The sequence below is a fragment of the Trifolium pratense genome, linkage group LG6 (assembly GCF_020283565.1).
Source record: "Trifolium pratense cultivar HEN17-A07 linkage group LG6, ARS_RC_1.1, whole genome shotgun sequence".
In the NCBI taxonomy this organism is placed as follows: Eukaryota; Viridiplantae; Streptophyta; class Magnoliopsida; order Fabales; family Fabaceae; genus Trifolium; species Trifolium pratense.
The window spans coordinates 43,729,418-43,746,396 of record NC_060064.1 but is presented as its reverse complement, the minus strand read 5'-3'; the positions used below and the strand labels follow the sequence as shown (position 1 = coordinate 43,746,396).

General features: G+C 32.3%; 1 protein-coding gene and 2 long non-coding RNA genes across 5 annotated transcripts; all 3 read right to left on the bottom strand.

Moving 5' to 3' along the window:
• Positions 1-111: 111 nt before the first annotated feature.
• LOC123888008 lies at positions 112-896 on the bottom strand. Its single transcript, XR_006801917.1, has 3 exons — positions 804-896; positions 408-477; positions 112-196 (listed from the first exon to the last, which is right to left on the bottom strand). It is a non-coding gene; the product is annotated as an uncharacterized LOC123888008 (long non-coding RNA).
• A 948-nt stretch (positions 897-1,844) lies between these two features.
• On the bottom strand, positions 1,845-3,169 carry LOC123888007. Of its 2 annotated transcripts, XR_006801915.1 has the most exons (4): positions 3,096-3,169; positions 2,899-2,975; positions 2,141-2,210; positions 1,845-1,929 (listed from the first exon to the last, which is right to left on the bottom strand). It is a non-coding gene; the product is annotated as an uncharacterized LOC123888007 (long non-coding RNA). The 2 variants fall into 2 exon arrangements; XR_006801916.1 differs by lacking the exons at positions 2,899-2,975; positions 3,096-3,169 and adding an exon at positions 2,537-2,629.
• Positions 3,170-12,767: 9,598 nt separating this feature from the next.
• Positions 12,768-15,704, bottom strand: LOC123888006 (transcription factor AS1). 2 transcript variants are annotated; one of them, XM_045936936.1, is made up of 2 exons: positions 15,432-15,704; positions 12,768-14,293 (listed from the first exon to the last, which is right to left on the bottom strand). In XM_045936936.1, the coding sequence occupies exon 2, from the start codon at positions 14,256-14,258 to the stop codon at positions 13,167-13,169; it is 1,092 nt and encodes a 363-aa protein (XP_045792892.1). In that variant the 5' UTR covers positions 14,259-14,293; positions 15,432-15,704; the 3' UTR covers positions 12,768-13,166. The 2 variants fall into 2 exon arrangements, with proteins under 2 accessions (XP_045792892.1, XP_045792893.1); XM_045936937.1 differs by having other exon boundaries at positions 12,768-14,328; positions 15,432-15,570.
• Positions 15,705-16,979: the final 1,275 nt, after the last annotated feature.

Here is a 16,979-nt window from a genome sequence, read left to right as displayed (position 1 = left end):
TAGAGTTAATATCATATACCTAGAATCATCAATTATAAACCATAAAGTTACAAATTTATACTTGTAACCTAGATTCCTTCTATTTGTATGCTTAACTTTGTCTCCTCTAACGGTTAACTCATAAGTTGGTTTCGGGAGACCATTCTTAATCTTCCATGATTAATGTAATACCTACTCATGGCATGAAAATGAGCATCTGAAAAAATTGATCAACACTTAGAGCAAAACCAGCATTGCAGCCACATATATCTAACAAACAAACCAAGCTGATTACAGGGGTTTTTTTTTTGTTTTTGACTAAAGCTGATTAGAAGGTTACTTGTTTACCATATCAAAATTTCAGAGCCATTTTGAATTCCTTTTATAAACAAGAGTTGATATGAATATCATTAATGTATTAAACTTACTTTGTAAAGTGTTTCTGAAGCATTTCCTTCCATAGAGATCACAAATGAGCTGAACCCTGAATACAACATGCTGAAATACCATGGCACATTAATGAAAATCTGAAAGCAATCAACATAAGCAACACTGGATAAACTAGAGATAAACAACTCCTAAAATTATTACTATTATAATAATCACAAAACAATTCAAAAAATTTGAAGCTACCGATCAGCAACAGCAACAGGGGCATGCACATCAGCATTATCTAATAAACTTAGTTCCCATGACCATTCATATTCACAAGATTAAGATACTGTGGAATCCAAACTAGTCCAATGATAACCAACTTAAGTTTTCAATTAGCCTATAGATCACTTGTCAAAAAAGAATAACAAACCAAGAAACATGACACATACATGTGGTAGCAATTTTATCCTCCCACCAACAATGATCAATCATGTATATCCATGCTTTAGAGAAAGAAACATGGTGAGTATTATGGGGAAAATCGCCCTGTAACAACCACAAAAACAAAACAAATTGACGTCTGTACCCAAAACAAAAAAAAAAAGAATATAATTTCATCCTAGAAACATATGTACTACTATTAAATCTTAAAAGCCGTCATATAGTAGGCACCTTGTGAACACTTATTTTATCTAGTAATATTTGGCATATATCTTTAACCAATGTAGTTTCTTATTAACACTATAAATATGGTTATTGCATCTATACTTTAGTTTTAGCCTTTCAACATTTTATTTGGAATGGGAAAGTTACCTCACAAATGCATCTACAATAAAATCATCAAACCCAATCCCAATTCACTAGTGGAAAAAACACTTATTAAATCGGTTCTGGAAGGCTTTTTAAATCGGTTCCGGGACCGATTTAAATTCCATCGATTTAGTAAGTTTTTCGTTTTTAAATCGGGTTTCGAACCGATTTAAAAGATTTTATTAAATCGGGTTGCCCGATTTCAAAGAGTTTATTAAATCTGTTTGCCCGATTTAAAAAATGTTAAAAAAGTCATTGGAAGTTTTTAAATCTATTTGACCCGATTTAAAATCCAAAATTAAATCGGCTCAACCGATTTAAAAAACGTTATTTTAAATCTGTTCATATCTCACCCGATTTAAATTCTCTTAATTTTTATTTCTTTTACTATTGTTTCTCGAGTACCATACACCAAAATTTATTTAATCCAAAAATCCAAAATCATCCATTAATAACATAAAGTTACAAAATTATACTTCTACACTAAAATCATCATACTATAATAATAGAGTACCATACACCTAATAGCATAAATTATACTTATATATACTAAAATCATTCCATAATAGTAGAGTTAATATCATATACCTAGAATCATCAATTATAAACCATAAAGTTACAAATTTATACTTGTAACCTAGATTCCTTCTATTTGTATGCTTAACTTTGTCTCCTCTAACGGTTAACTCATAAGTTGGTTTCGGGAGACCATTCTTAATCTTCCATGATTAATGTAATACCTACTCATGGCATGAAAATGAGCATCTGAAAAAATTGATCAACACTTAGAGCAAAACCAGCATTGCAGCCACATATATCTAACAAACAAACCAAGCTGATTACAGGGGTTTTTTTTTTGTTTTTGACTAAAGCTGATTAGAAGGTTACTTGTTTACCATATCAAAATTTCAGAGCCATTTTGAATTCCTTTTATAAACAAGAGTTGATATGAATATCATTAATGTATTAAACTTACTTTGTAAAGTGTTTCTGAAGCATTTCCTTCCATAGAGATCACAAATGAGCTGAACCCTGAATACAACATGCTGAAATACCATGGCACATTAATGAAAATCTGAAAGCAATCAACATAAGCAACACTGGATAAACTAGAGATAAACAACTCCTAAAATTATTACTATTATAATAATCACAAAACAATTCAAAAAATTTGAAGCTACCGATCAGCAACAGCAACAGGGGCATGCACATCAGCATTATCTAATAAACTTAGTTCCCATGACCATTCATATTCACAAGATTAAGATACTGTGGAATCCAAACTAGTCCAATGATAACCAACTTAAGTTTTCAATTAGCCTATAGATCACTTGTCAAAAAAGAATAACAAACCAAGAAACATGACACATACATGTGGTAGCAATTTTATCCTCCCACCAACAATGATCAATCATGTATATCCATGCTTTAGAGAAAGAAACATGGTGAGTATTATGGGGAAAATCGCCCTGTAACAACCACAAAAACAAAACAAATTGACGTCTGTACCCAAAACAAAAAAAAAGAATATAATTTCATCCTAGAAACATATGTACTACTATTAAATCTTAAAAGCCGTCATATAGTAGGCACCTTGTGAACACTTATTTTATCTAGTAATATTTGGCATATATCTTTAACCAATGTAGTTTCTTATTAACACTATAAATATGGTTATTGCATCTATACTTTAGTTTTAGCCTTTCAACATTTTATTTGGAATGGGAAAGTTACCTCACAAATGCATCTACAATAAAATCATCAAACCCAATCCCAATTGCTGCATTAGCCATTGCACGATAAACCAAAATCTACATGAAAGAATATATTAATATTAATTAACATTAGTTGGCTAATGAGCCTCTTTACATCCATTTGATTTTCAAAGCCAATTGATTAAACAAATCCACAAATCAGTTATAAACACCAACCTTATATTTGACTCTTGGATTTTTCGTTGACTTAAACCTGAGTGGAAATATTTCATACAATTGTAGTAAGCTTCTTGATCTACTCTGGTGTTGAATCTAGATGCTAAAAGGGACCAATTCACAATCATTGGACATCTAATAAGTTATCTCATCATCCACTAGATATAGAAAAAGTGAAAAATAGACCTAACTTATCATCAGATAAACTATCAATTTGGTCCTTCAATTATAGAAATATAATAACAGTTTTGGGAAAAAAATTTGCAACGGATCCATGAGCACTACAAGTTTACAACAACAGGGCTACAAAATTTAATGCAAAAATGTTAATGGTAAGAACAAGGAGAGCTATCTAAAAGTGAACTTTGAACTATTGAAGTCAGCTAAACTATTCTCCACCAAAGACACCCAATATATGCTCAAAAAATAGGATCATAAAATGCATTTGTTAAACAAACTGAAAATTAAGTAGGAAAAAAAAGAAATAGAAATGGTACCTCGGTATCCTCCTGAGCATTAAGCAACATAGAAAGGCATCTAAAAATTCAAAGTAGAGCTATTAGCAACTTAATATCATGCAGAGTATGAATGTATGATTATATAGGTACCCCATCATAAAACATAATAGAAGTACGAGCACCATATTCTCAATCAATATAACAAAGTATACGATAAATGAATCAAAGAAAAAGCTAAATGAAATTATATAAATCAAAAGGCACCAGAGATGCCTGCAGCAAAAACAAAGAAGTTCAGCATTGCCAAACAGATAACAAGAGCATAAAGCATCTTAACTTGACCAACAAAGTGAAATCCGCTGCAACCAATGAGCAAAACACTACGAATTTTCTTACCAACACAAGACATTACCACATAACTAAATAGGAAGAATAAGTTCGGTGGAATGATGAAGACCAGACCCAACATCTAAACATTGCATACCAAATGTCGATCGCGAAATTGCAATGCAAAAACAACTGAGAAGAACTCTCTGGTTGCCCAACACATAACTGCAAAAACTTTGTTTACATTAAAATATACAAACGTCACAACTCAATGTTGAAAGTCTAAGAAATAGAAAATAACATACACAAATAACCAAATAAAATCTTACTTACCTATGGAACATTTTCAAGATTAAAATAACCAAATAAAACAACATAAACAAACCATAAGAATCCAACCGAATAAACAAAAATTGTATACAATCACCTCTCAAGTTTTTTTTTCTTTTTTCGTCACAATTCACAAACAATCTAAAAAATTGAATAATTTGATTAGACAACTATCAACAATAAATATTCCCTAAGCATACACATTTTCAAATGCTACCAAATTCTACAAATTCTAATTATCTGTGAGTACAATATAATTTTATCATGAATTAGAGGCATCTAGAATTCTCAAAATGAGCTATAACTGTCAAATCAACAAGAAAGAAAGCGGAAATGAACCAAAAAATCAAACACAGCAGAAGCAAATATAGGTTTCAAGGTTGAAAATCGAACCTGGGCAGTGAGAGACCTCAACGGAAGAGAAGTAGGTAGGTCTTGCGCGGCTGTAATCACACAAAGAAAGCGGCGAGGGACTGATACAGAGAGCGATGAGGGATACTGTAATGGTTGTGGTGACGTGAAAGACGAACGGTAGAGAAGTTGGGAAAAGAGAAATAGATCGTAGCCTGCGAAGAGACGAAAAGGAAAATCAGAGAAGAAGAGGAAGGTTTCTACCGGTGGAGAGGAAAAAGGATCGTGAGAGGGCTGTGAAGGAAGTGAGGCAAAATTAGGGTTTCAAATCAATTGTAGAGAAGAAGATTGAGCACGCGTATGTTTTAGGGATTTTTTTTTTATTAAAAATTAAAAATGAAAGTTTTAAATCGTTTTAGCCGATTTACAATTTGAGAACAGGTCACTTATTTACAAAATTGCCACCGTGTTTTGTATTTAAATCAGCTTTCCTGTGACTGATTTAAAATCCCTGATTTAAAATGTGTTTTTTCCACTAGTGATTGCTGCATTAGCCATTGCACGATAAACCAAAATCTACATGAAAGAATATATTAATATTAATTAACATTAGTTGGCTAATGAGCCTCTTTACATCCATTTGATTTTCAAAGCCAATTGATTAAACAAATCCACAAATCAGTTATAAACACCAACCTTATATTTGACTCTTGGATTTTTCGTTGACTTAAACCTGAGTGGAAATATTTCATACAATTGTAGTAAGCTTCTTGATCTACTCTGGTGTTGAATCTAGATGCTAAAAGGGACCAATTCACAATCATTGGACATCTAATAAGTTATCTCATCATCCACTAGATATAGAAAAAGTGAAAAATAGACCTAACTTATCATCAGATAAACTATCAATTTGGTCCTTCAATTATAGAAATATAATAACAGTTTTGGGAAAAAAATTTGCAACGGATCCATGAGCACTACAAGTTTACAACAACAGGGCTACAAAATTTAATGCAAAAATGTTAATGGTAAGAACAAGGAGAGCTATCTAAAAGTGAACTTTGAACTATTGAAGTCAGCTAAACTATTCTCCACCAAAGACACCCAATATATGCTCAAAAAATAGGATCATAAAATGCATTTGTTAAACAAACTGAAAATTAAGTAGGAAAAAAAAGAAATAGAAATGGTACCTCGGTATCCTCCTGAGCATTAAGCAACATAGAAAGGCATCTAAAAATTCAAAGTAGAGCTATTAGCAACTTAATATCATGCAGAGTATGAATGTATGATTATATAGGTACCCCATCATAAAACATAATAGAAGTACGAGCACCATATTCTCAATCAATATAACAAAGTATACGATAAATGAATCAAAGAAAAAGCTAAATGAAATTATATAAATCAAAAGGCACCAGAGATGCCTGCAGCAAAAACAAAGAAGTTCAGCATTGCCAAACAGATAACAAGAGCATAAAGCATCTTAACTTGACCAACAAAGTGAAATCCGCTGCAACCAATGAGCAAAACACTACGAATTTTCTTACCAACACAAGACATTACCACATAACTAAATAGGAAGAATAAGTTCGGTGGAATGATGAAGACCAGACCCAACATCTAAACATTGCATACCAAATGTCGATCGCGAAATTGCAATGCAAAAACAATTGAGAAGAACTCTCTGGTTGCCCAACACATAACTGCAAAAACCTTGTTTACATTAAAATATACAAACGTCACAACTCAATGTTGAAAGTCTAAGAAATAGAAAATAACATACACAAATAACCAAATAAAATCTTACTTACCTATGGAACATTTTCAAGATTAAAATAACCAAATAAAACAACATAAACAAACCATAAGAATCCAACCGAATAAACAAAAATTGTATACAATCACCTCTCAAGTTTTTTTTTCTTTTTTCGTCACAATTCACAAACAATCTAAAAAATTGAATAATTTGATTAGACAACTATCAACAATAAATATTCCCTAAGCATACACATTTTCAAATGCTACCAAATTCTACAAATTCTAATTATCTGTGAGTACAATATAATTTTATCATGAATTAGAGGCATCTAGAATTCTCAAAATGAGCTATAACTGTCAAATCAACAAGAAAGAAAGCGGAAATGAACCAAAAAATCAAACACAGCAGAAGCAAATATAGGTTTCAAGGTTGAAAATCGAACCTGGGCAGTGAGAGACCTCAACGGAAGAGAAGTAGGTAGGTCTTGCGCGGCTGTAATCACACAAAGAAAGCGGCGAGGGACTGATACAGAGAGCGATGAGGGATACTGTAATGGTTGTGGTGACGTGAAAGACGAACGGTAGAGAAGTTGGGAAAAGAGAAATAGATCGTAGCCTGCGAAGAGACGAAAAGGAAAATCAGAGAAGAAGAGGAAGGTTTCTACCGGTGGAGAGGAAAAAGGATCGTGAGAGGGCTGTGAAGGAAGTGAGGCAAAATTAGGGTTTCAAATCAATTGTAGAGAAGAAGATTGAGCACGCGTATGTTTTAGGGATTTTTTTTTTATTAAAAATTAAAAATGAAAGTTTTAAATCGTTTTAGCCGATTTACAATTTGAGAACAGGTCACTTATTTACAAAATTGCCACCGTGTTTTGTATTTAAATCAGCTTTCCTGTGACTGATTTAAAATCCCTGATTTAAAATGTGTTTTTTCCACTAGTGACTTTATTTTTCTTGCAAATTTTGGTCATGTCTCACGATTTAATTGAAACAAATCTTGATATTTTGAGAGGTGCATTTTCGTCTTTTTTTTTCTTACATTGTTTTCTTATTCATTTCATTTAGTAATTGTTTTCTTTATGGTATAATAGGACCATTAAATCCAAATCTCATAATTAATGAAGACAAATACACCAATGATGTATTTTTTGTCACGTTTTTTCAAGACACCTTCAACCATTGATGTTATTGGTATCTGTCATTATTTATGTTGTTGTATACCTATACCATATTAATTCATACAAAGTCAATTTATATTCTATTGGCAATATGACAATTATCACTAAGTCAGTTGTATATTGCGACTTCAAGAGTTATTTCTAGAGATGAATTAAAGATTCTGATTATCAACAAGGAAGATAAAGATACAAATAAAACTTATAATGTAGTTTATAAGGAAGTATTTCGTTATATTTTTACAACAACTATTGTCTTGATTCTCCTAATGCTTAAACTTATTAATTCTTTTGATGAAATTTGAAGTTAAGTTGTAACAATTGTTTGTCTTGATAACAATATGATGATTCCAAGTTGGAGTTTAGATAAATTTTATAGACTAAATATGTTCAAATTTGTTTCTGGTATCATAGTTGAATATGATTGTTGGTAAATATATGTTTTGAGTTTTAAAGTTGGTTTTGCTGTTTTAGAATCTGAGGTTACATATCTTGTTATTAGAATTGTAAAGATTTTGTAATGTTGTTTAATAAATTTACGAGTCATTAGAAAAGCCGAAACATGTTTCGTATCTTCTCTAGGCTACTAGGCATAGGGGTGGTATTGTGAGAGTTGTGTTGTTTCCTTATTCCCTTTAAGGAATCCGGCAAGATCGCCTCAATGCTGTTTTGATGAACCTCCTTCGATATCAAACTTTGTTCCATAGAGAACATAGGACTAAAAGGGTGAGACGAGTTTCCGCCTAAGACATTTGTATCCTCTTAAAGATAAAAATACTTTGATACATTTGGATTAATAGAATTTAATGTATGAGGTCGGGTCGTGACATTAGCTAATTGCACCCTTCATGCATATTTTAGGCGTCATTACAACCTAAATCTAGAGAGCATATCTGTCAACGACTAGGCATTGCAAATTGATGTATCAGTTTTTGCAACGTCGAAAGACAAATGTACCATCGTTGATTCTGGAACAACTTTGGCATACCTTCCAGAAGAGGCTTATGATCCTTTTTTTAATGCGATGAGTTTCATTCCATTGTCAAACATATGCTTGATGTATTTTTCTTAAAAATCATGGCAAAATGATTATTTTACTCCATGTAGATTACAACTGCAATACCACATTCTATACACACTGTTTTATATGGGGAAAATCAGTGTTTTTTAACTACTAACAGGTTAGGCTGAACAGTTCATACATCTTCTATTTTTCTAGATTTCTTATTGTTAATTATGCTTTTTTTTTCTCTAACTCATTTCTCATTATCGTGCCTCACTATTGACATTTTCTCTCAAGTGAGTCTGAATTTTGCCGGCGGTCCATCACCGAATCTAAGACCGCAAAACTACCTTATACACCAGAATCCTATTGTAAGTATTCAAGCTTCAATATTTAGCCTATGCTTCACTTTGTTCGGTTTTTATATACCATACGTCATCTTACTAATTGCTATGATGAACCGATGCATGTTACACGATGGTACAGTAGTGTGGTTGGATTTCAAAAGATTTTTTCTTCAAGAGAACTAGTATTATACTATTACTAACAACATCACTTTGTGTTTTGGCAGATCTAGTACTCAAAGATAAAATTGTTGTTTATGATCTAGACGGTCAACGCATTGGATGAGCTGACTATGACTGTAAGTTTCAGATACATATAGTGAGTTTCATAGACCTATATTTGTTTATTCTCGATGTTATATTTGATTCTGGTTATGCTGTTAATTTAAATTCGATAATGTAGGTTCTTTGCCGGTTAATGTCTTTGCAACAATTGGCCCTGGAAGATATGTGAATACCAGAAAGATAAATGGAAGCCCTTGTTTAGATGATGAACTCATCACGTCTTTCTTTGTAACCTTGATTTTATGCTTTATGTTTTTGTATTATTTATTTATGCAACAAATATTAAACATAGTATGTAGTCTCTCCTTTATAACCTTGATTTTCTGTTATATGTTTCTATAACCTTTTGTAGTATTTATTTATGCAGAACTCAAATAGTAAGATTACACATTTGATTACAAATTAACCATGAAAGTTTATTTGCATCATAAACAAAACTACACTACCTAATTTCCTTTAAAACTCATTATTTAACATTTAAGCTGGCCAGCTCTTGCAAAAATGATCATAAAATTGAAAACATGTAGTCATGAACTACATCAACAAGTTACTTCTAGTTCGTTATATTTTTACAAAAACTATTGTCGCTGCTATTTGAACAAATGTTTTGTTGTTATAACCATAAAAGTTGTTGTCTTATCTTAGTTGTCACAACAATCAAAGTCGTTGTGATTTGCTGTTCTTAAATCAACAATCATAATCACTATAAAATTTATTTTTCTAACTGTAAAAATAGAATTATTAGAGAAAATTATTTGCTTAAAAACAAATAAATTTGCTGTAAAAACAAAAATATTTTTGTAAATGGTCTTCACATGGTCCATTTTGTCACAATAAAAATAAATACGACCGTTGCAATTTATTACTGTTTCATCACATAGTAAAATATTAAATAACTAAATTTTAATAAAAAAATTTACTATAAATCATGGCCATTTGAAATTACTAGACACAATTTTTATTTCTTTGTTTCTAATTTTACACTCATTTTTTTCTCATAATTTTTACCTCATAATTTCATCGTTTGAGTTTCATTTGACAATTATTTTTTACTCAAATTTTCATCTTATTTCTTCAAATCAAATGATCCAAATAAATATAAATTTCAACAATCTATGTGAAATCTTGTGCAAAATTATCAACATTCTAATTCTCAAAATTCTCAATTTTTACCACCACCAACAAACACCAACTTGTTTTATACCTCAAATGGATAATCAAGATGTAGAGTTTATTCGTTATGATACTCAAAAACACCGATAGAGTCCATGTTAGAGTGTCAAGTTCCACAATTCGAGTCTATAGGAAGCAAATGGGTGTATAAAATCAAACATAAGGCAGATGGATCCATTAAACGATATAAGGCAAGACTGGTTGCAAAGGGGTATAATTAAGTTGAGGGCTTAGATTTTTCATACAGTTTATCTCCTATATAGCTAAGATTACCACTGTCAGAATTGCTTTTGGCCTCTATCAAATTTTGGCATCTTCACTAAATGGATGTCAACAAACAATGCATTTTTTCATGTTGAATTACAAGAGGATGTGTACATGTCAATTCCCCAAGGAGTTACACATCTTTAAGCTTCGTAGAAATCTCTTTAAATTGTCTAAGATAATTTTTTTTGGTTAAATATATTTTTGGTCCCTATAGTTTTCTAGAATTTTCATTTTAGTTGCTGAAGATTTTTTTCACACTTTTTAGTCCATGAAGTTTTTTCCGTTAATGTTTTTAGTCCGTACTTTTCATTCAACTAGTGCATACCATTTTAATTTTTTTTTCCGCGATCATGTTTAGTACATTATATGAATCTCTGTTGCAAAAATTTAAATTTTTTTAACAAAAGATGAATTAAATATGATTTTTTTTTTGTTTTTTGCACATAAAAATTCATAAATAATTCATCTTATGTTTAAAAATGCTAAATTTTTATCGGAGCTGTTCTTATAATATTATAAACATGAATACAAAAAATCATTCAAAAATGTGAAAGTATACACGAGTTGAATGAAAAGTAGGAACTAAAAACATTGACGGAAAAAACTTCAGGGACTAAAAAGTGTGTAAAAAATCTTCAGAGACTAAAATGAAAATTCTGAAAAACTATAGGGACCAAAAACATATTTAACCCTTTTTTTTTGTTTGAGAAACTTGTTTGAACAATCAGACATGAGACATGTGCCAAACATATGAATATACCTAATTTCGGAGGTGTTCATGTTTCATAGCCATACATCGCCATATTGCTCGCAGTAACTGCACAAGATTCTTCGAGTAGCACAAAAACCTAGATGGAGATATATTTCCACAACTTCTTTCGGTATCTACCTGCATATAGTGTTAAGGGCATATTTTGATTTACTTATTTAAGCTTATCTACTTCCATAAATTTTATGAGACTATCTAGAAGAACTTATAAAAGTAGTTCATGACAATTTTCATAAGTCTGTTTTCAACTTATTTTCACAAATTCTTCAATATTACTTATGAAAACAACTGGTAGCATATATAAAATCAATTTATCTTTATTTTATCTTTTACTATAAAAATAACTTTTGTCAACTTATACATAAGTGCTTATTATGATAAACACTTATGTTATAAGTTCCAAATAAATTGTTTATCCTAACATGCTCTAGATCACACTGAAATATCTCTGCATCTATGTCTAGTGAATTACTACAGCCCAACCAAATCCAACTTCCCATATTCATCATTTTAATAGTCATTGTACTTTCCCCAAATTGATTTCCACTAAATATACTTTCAAATTTCAAGAATTATGCAATTCTCATTTGTACTCGGGCGAGACCCAAAAAATAGAATGGGCTAAACAATAGGTCACATGGATATTGGGTTGGATACCTCACTCGAGAAAGGCAGAGCTAGCCGCTCCCACAACGTCCACGAGCTATTCTCGCCAGGGCAAGTACCCTAGGGTCTATATATATATATATATAGGAAACCCTAATGATACAAAGGATCTATTACTTTTTACATATTCACGTATTCTAAGACTTAAATTCAGAGCATTTTCTGACTAAGTACCAACATAAATTTTCTACGTAAGAGCATCATCCAATTGCAGAACTAATGAAGAACTGAAAGAATGTTATAATTTCCATAAAGAAGAATTGCAATAGGAAGATTGTGTGATTCCCTTAGCTAATGGAGTTCTTTTATAACTCAAATATCAATAAGCATTGATTTTCATTACTATGTGAAGGTCTGTCACTGTGCGTACTTGAAGTGCGTTCGGAACGGCGGCAGCCTACAATGCGACAACACGACGGTGTCAAAATCGGTCAACATTAAGCCAAAACTATGTACCTTTTCCACTCTAAAGTTAGCTAATCCAGGTCCAGGGTAGTTGTCTTTTGTGTGGTTTATTTGATTGTATTTATTTTCAATGATATCTTGTCTTATGATCTCTAAAATATTTCAACTAATGTTGAATCTCAACCTCTCTTCTAATATCTTTTTTTCTTTGTTTTTTTTTATAAGACCTCTCTTCTAATATCTTAAATTTGAGTGTATTTTTAAAAATCGATTTGTAAGTTGAGGATTATCCATCACATGGAAATAAGTTCGAACCTTATTTCAACTAATGTGAAACTCTTAACATGACATGCAAAAATTGGTATCTTCAAGTACTTATTTTACAAGTTCATCTTCAATTATGAAATAAAGTGCATAAAACCATATATCATAACACTTCTTCACAAAGTTGATTGATTATTACAAAAGAAACCCAAAAATAAAAAACCATTAGATAAACATACTAAGGCATATGAATATAAGATTGTTCATCTCCATAAAGATTAATGTAGTAACTATGCACTACATCAACCACTAATGCAAATGAAAATTCCTCAACTTGTATGAAAATATAGGATATTAATAGGCATCTATAATAACATTTTTTTTCCAAATAGGAATAAGACCAAAACTAACAAGTACCATAAAACTGCATATAACTCAAAGACACAAAACCTTGATTAGATCACAATGCTGAAAATGATGTTTCTGTCTCTCTTTATCTTCCATTTTGTTCAGCAAGCCTTGATCTACACCCTACTTGTTCTAGAAACTTCGTAAGGCGCAAATGCTTTGCAGCCCATTGTTCGGTCAGTTTCTGCTCTTTGGTTTCTGCATCTCTTCTCAATCCTGCTAACTGTTCCTTATATTCTCCTTCAATTCTATCCAACGCAACCGCTTGTTCCTCCCTTAAAGCTTTTATCTTCGCTTCAATTTCCTCCATCTTCTCCCTTCTTCGACTAGCTTTCTCCGATTCCAACTGCAGCTCCACTCGGCTTAACCTCCACGCCGCCTCTTTCTTATGTGCTGCTAATGCATGATGCACTTCTTCCAACTCCTTACAGCAATCCACCAACTCAGACATTACCATGTTTTCACCGTAAGATAGAACAGCTCCATGAGGAGCTACGTTTCCAAGGACAAGAGGCGTGTTGTCTGGTCCTCGTACGGGCTGCTGCATCCACGGAGGAGGCGCTGTAACTGTCGATGGAGAGAGGCTTAATGTCACTGATGGTGAATTTGGCCTAACAGGTGCGGCATTGTTGGAATTCGAAAGCCATGAAGGAAGCAATCCCGGTGTTGGTGGTGCATCGGTATGCAGATATGAACTGTTGGATGCAGCCATGACAAACGAAGGTGAAGGTCTCTCTTTTACTAGTTTCTCGGCAAAACTTTCGAGTATATGTTCGTACTTGCTATCGTTAATCGGGTCGACGGTTCTGTTAATACTACCTTTTGTTTCTCTTTGTTGCTTCTCTTTGAATACTTCCCACCACTTCCCTAACCTCTTAGCAGTGCGACCAGGGACTTGCGCGGCGATTTTCTTCCATTTGTTTCCGTGTGTTGCTTGAAGGCTAATGACAAGGCGTTGTTCTTCCTCAGTGAGAGATCCTTTCTTAATACCTGGCTTGAGATAATTCTTCCACCTTTCTAAACACGATTTTGCGTCCCTATTAAGAGGCGTGTTCATGCGCTGAGATACAAGGTTCCATTCCCTAGGACCGTACTGTTTGACATAAGCGCGTAATAATGCATCCTCTTCCGCTCTCCACCGTTGCCTATCCTTCATTTCCAAGTGAATATCCGACATCCGGTTTCTTGAAACTTGAAATCTTCATAATGTCTCTGGAAAATTCATGACAATTCAATGCATCAATTCACTGTGAAACAAAGTAGTATCTATCAAGAAGGATCAGAGGAGACATAAGAAAATGATTAATCCAATAAGAAAAGTTAACAAACAAACTAACACAAGAATGAAAACTCATATATGCAATGAAGAATCTAACAGAAACAAACAATGCATACAAAACATTTAAGAAGAATGCATGATAACAACAGAAACTCTCCAGGATCAATCAATACCCTTTGACTTCAAAGCATTAAAATTTCTCAGCTAAAGTACTAATGATGTCATCAATTCTTTCTATCAGAAGATTCATGTCTAAGTTTTCATAGCAAAATCAATGTATGAAGTCAATATGTCAAATTGCAATCACATAATCTAATATAGATTCTAGTATCAAGTCTATTTCACAATTTCAATTAGACAAGGGAAAATTTTAGTCAAAATTTGTGGCCTTAATTTGTTAAAGAGGCATAAAAAAAACCTTCAGGAATGGCGAATGGTGTCATAGGGTTATACAGAAAACATTTCAGGGCAAATTCTTAGATTAAATTTAAGATTTTTTTAAAATTTATTTTAATGAATAATTGAAATTTTAGATTAGCATCCAAATAAGTAATAACCACTCATATCAGCTCAAAAACAGAACAAAAAAGGGACTCAGAGAATGTTCAACACAACAATTAAAAGCATACACAAAGATATAATGGTTGAATTTCAATACTTGTTGGTAATTGAATGTACAAAATCAATGAATATCTCTAAATTCATGAACATTATGAAACAATTTGAAGTAACAGCAAAACAAGAACACAAAAATTGTAACATAAAACACATTATTTATACAATATAACAACAGCATATATACTAACACATGAGCTTATATAAGTATAATGCAACAAAATAACAGAACAACCTATTGAACAAAAGAAGAACACGAGAACAAGAATCTTTTTTTTTTTTTGAAAAAAGAACAAGAATCTTAAAAAACACATGACAAGAATCTTATCCACCAAAACAAACCCACATAACAAAAATCTTAAAAAAAAAAACACATTTTTAGAAGAAAAAAAGAATCTTTTAGATATTTAGTAACAACCCAGATGAATTTTGTTGAAAAAATGGACACAACCTTACCTTTGAGTATCTAACAAGAATGTAAGAAATTCTGGGCCATGAAAGAAAAGATAGCAAAGTTGGAAATGGGTTGTTAGAAAAAGAGGAAGTGAAAACCGAGGTGCAGTGTAATGCAGGAGTAAGCAGTACCTTATCATGGTTTTTTGTAGAGAGAGAGAGATGGACCAGAGAGAGAAAAAAGTGTGAAAAGACAAGACATGAAGAGAAAGACCCCACAAGAGAGAGATAATACAAGAGAGAGAGAGGGTACGTCAGATTCAGCGCTTATTATGCGAGAAAGAAAGAAAGGGCACGCGAGTGATAAGGGACACACATGATCAGTTCACTCATAGCAGTATAGTAGCAGGTAGGTAAATCAATGCTGTAACCCATTTTTCATTTTATAGTAACTGTAGTATTTAATTAAGGAAAATGTTAAATAGTACTCCTAAACACTGTTTAAGGAATCATATATAGCAAAATAATATCGAAATTTGTGCGATCAACTCTTTAAAGTATTATTTTCAATTAAAAAGTTTATTTTTCTGGTAGCATAACCCTAACTAAAATCATCTTCTTACACTAATTTTCTCTACTATCTCATCTAAAGAAATCTTTAGAGAATAAAGTGACGATGTTACGATTAATAAATTAAGCAAAATGCTAAAGAATAATCCAGACACTGCTTAAGCATATTAAAATAAAATTTCTGTTTCGAAATTCGTACATTTAATACTTTAAAAGTATAAAAAATTATCTTTTTAATATTAATTTTATTTTTTATATTCTATTTTGGTATGCTTAACAAGTGCCCTGAACATTCTTTAGCATACCCATAAATTAAAGGTAGATATTATATTTACACAATATAGTATTAGTTTTGATTTAAATCAATTTAACTCATTAAATTATTGTGTAAAAGTTCAACATTCAATCAGCGAATTTATAAAATCTCGGCAAAGATTGCGGCTGATGATTGGTAATGTGATTTTCGAGTCTCAGTCTGCGTTTGTGAAGGATAGGCAAATTTTCGATGGTATTCTCATTGCTAATGAGGTGGTGGACGAGGCGCGAAAATCTAAAAAGGACGATGTTATGGGTAGAATGTCTTTTCCAACCATGTGGAGGAAATGAATTAGTGAATGTGTGTGTATGGCTACGACGTCAGTTTTAGTTAATGGTAGTCTGACTGACGAATTCCCTCTTCAGCGAGGCCTATAGCAAGGTGACCCGCTGTCTCCCTTCCTTTTTCTCTTGGCTGCTGAGGGGCTTAATGTGCTGATGGAGGCCATGGTAGCGCAAAACTTATTTACGGGGTATAGTATTGGTGAGCGGGATCCTATTTCGGTGACGCACCTCCAGTTTGCTAACGATACACTCCTGCTGGGGGTTAAAAGTTTGCAAATGTCTGAGCTTTGCGTGCTGTTCTTGTGCTGTTTGAGACTATGTCGGGCCTGAAGGTGAATTTTAATAAAAGTATGCTGGTTGAGATCAATATTCCTGATTCTTGGTTAGGTGAAGTTGCGACTGCTCTGTGTTGTAAAGTGGGAAAAGTTCATTTTCTTTATC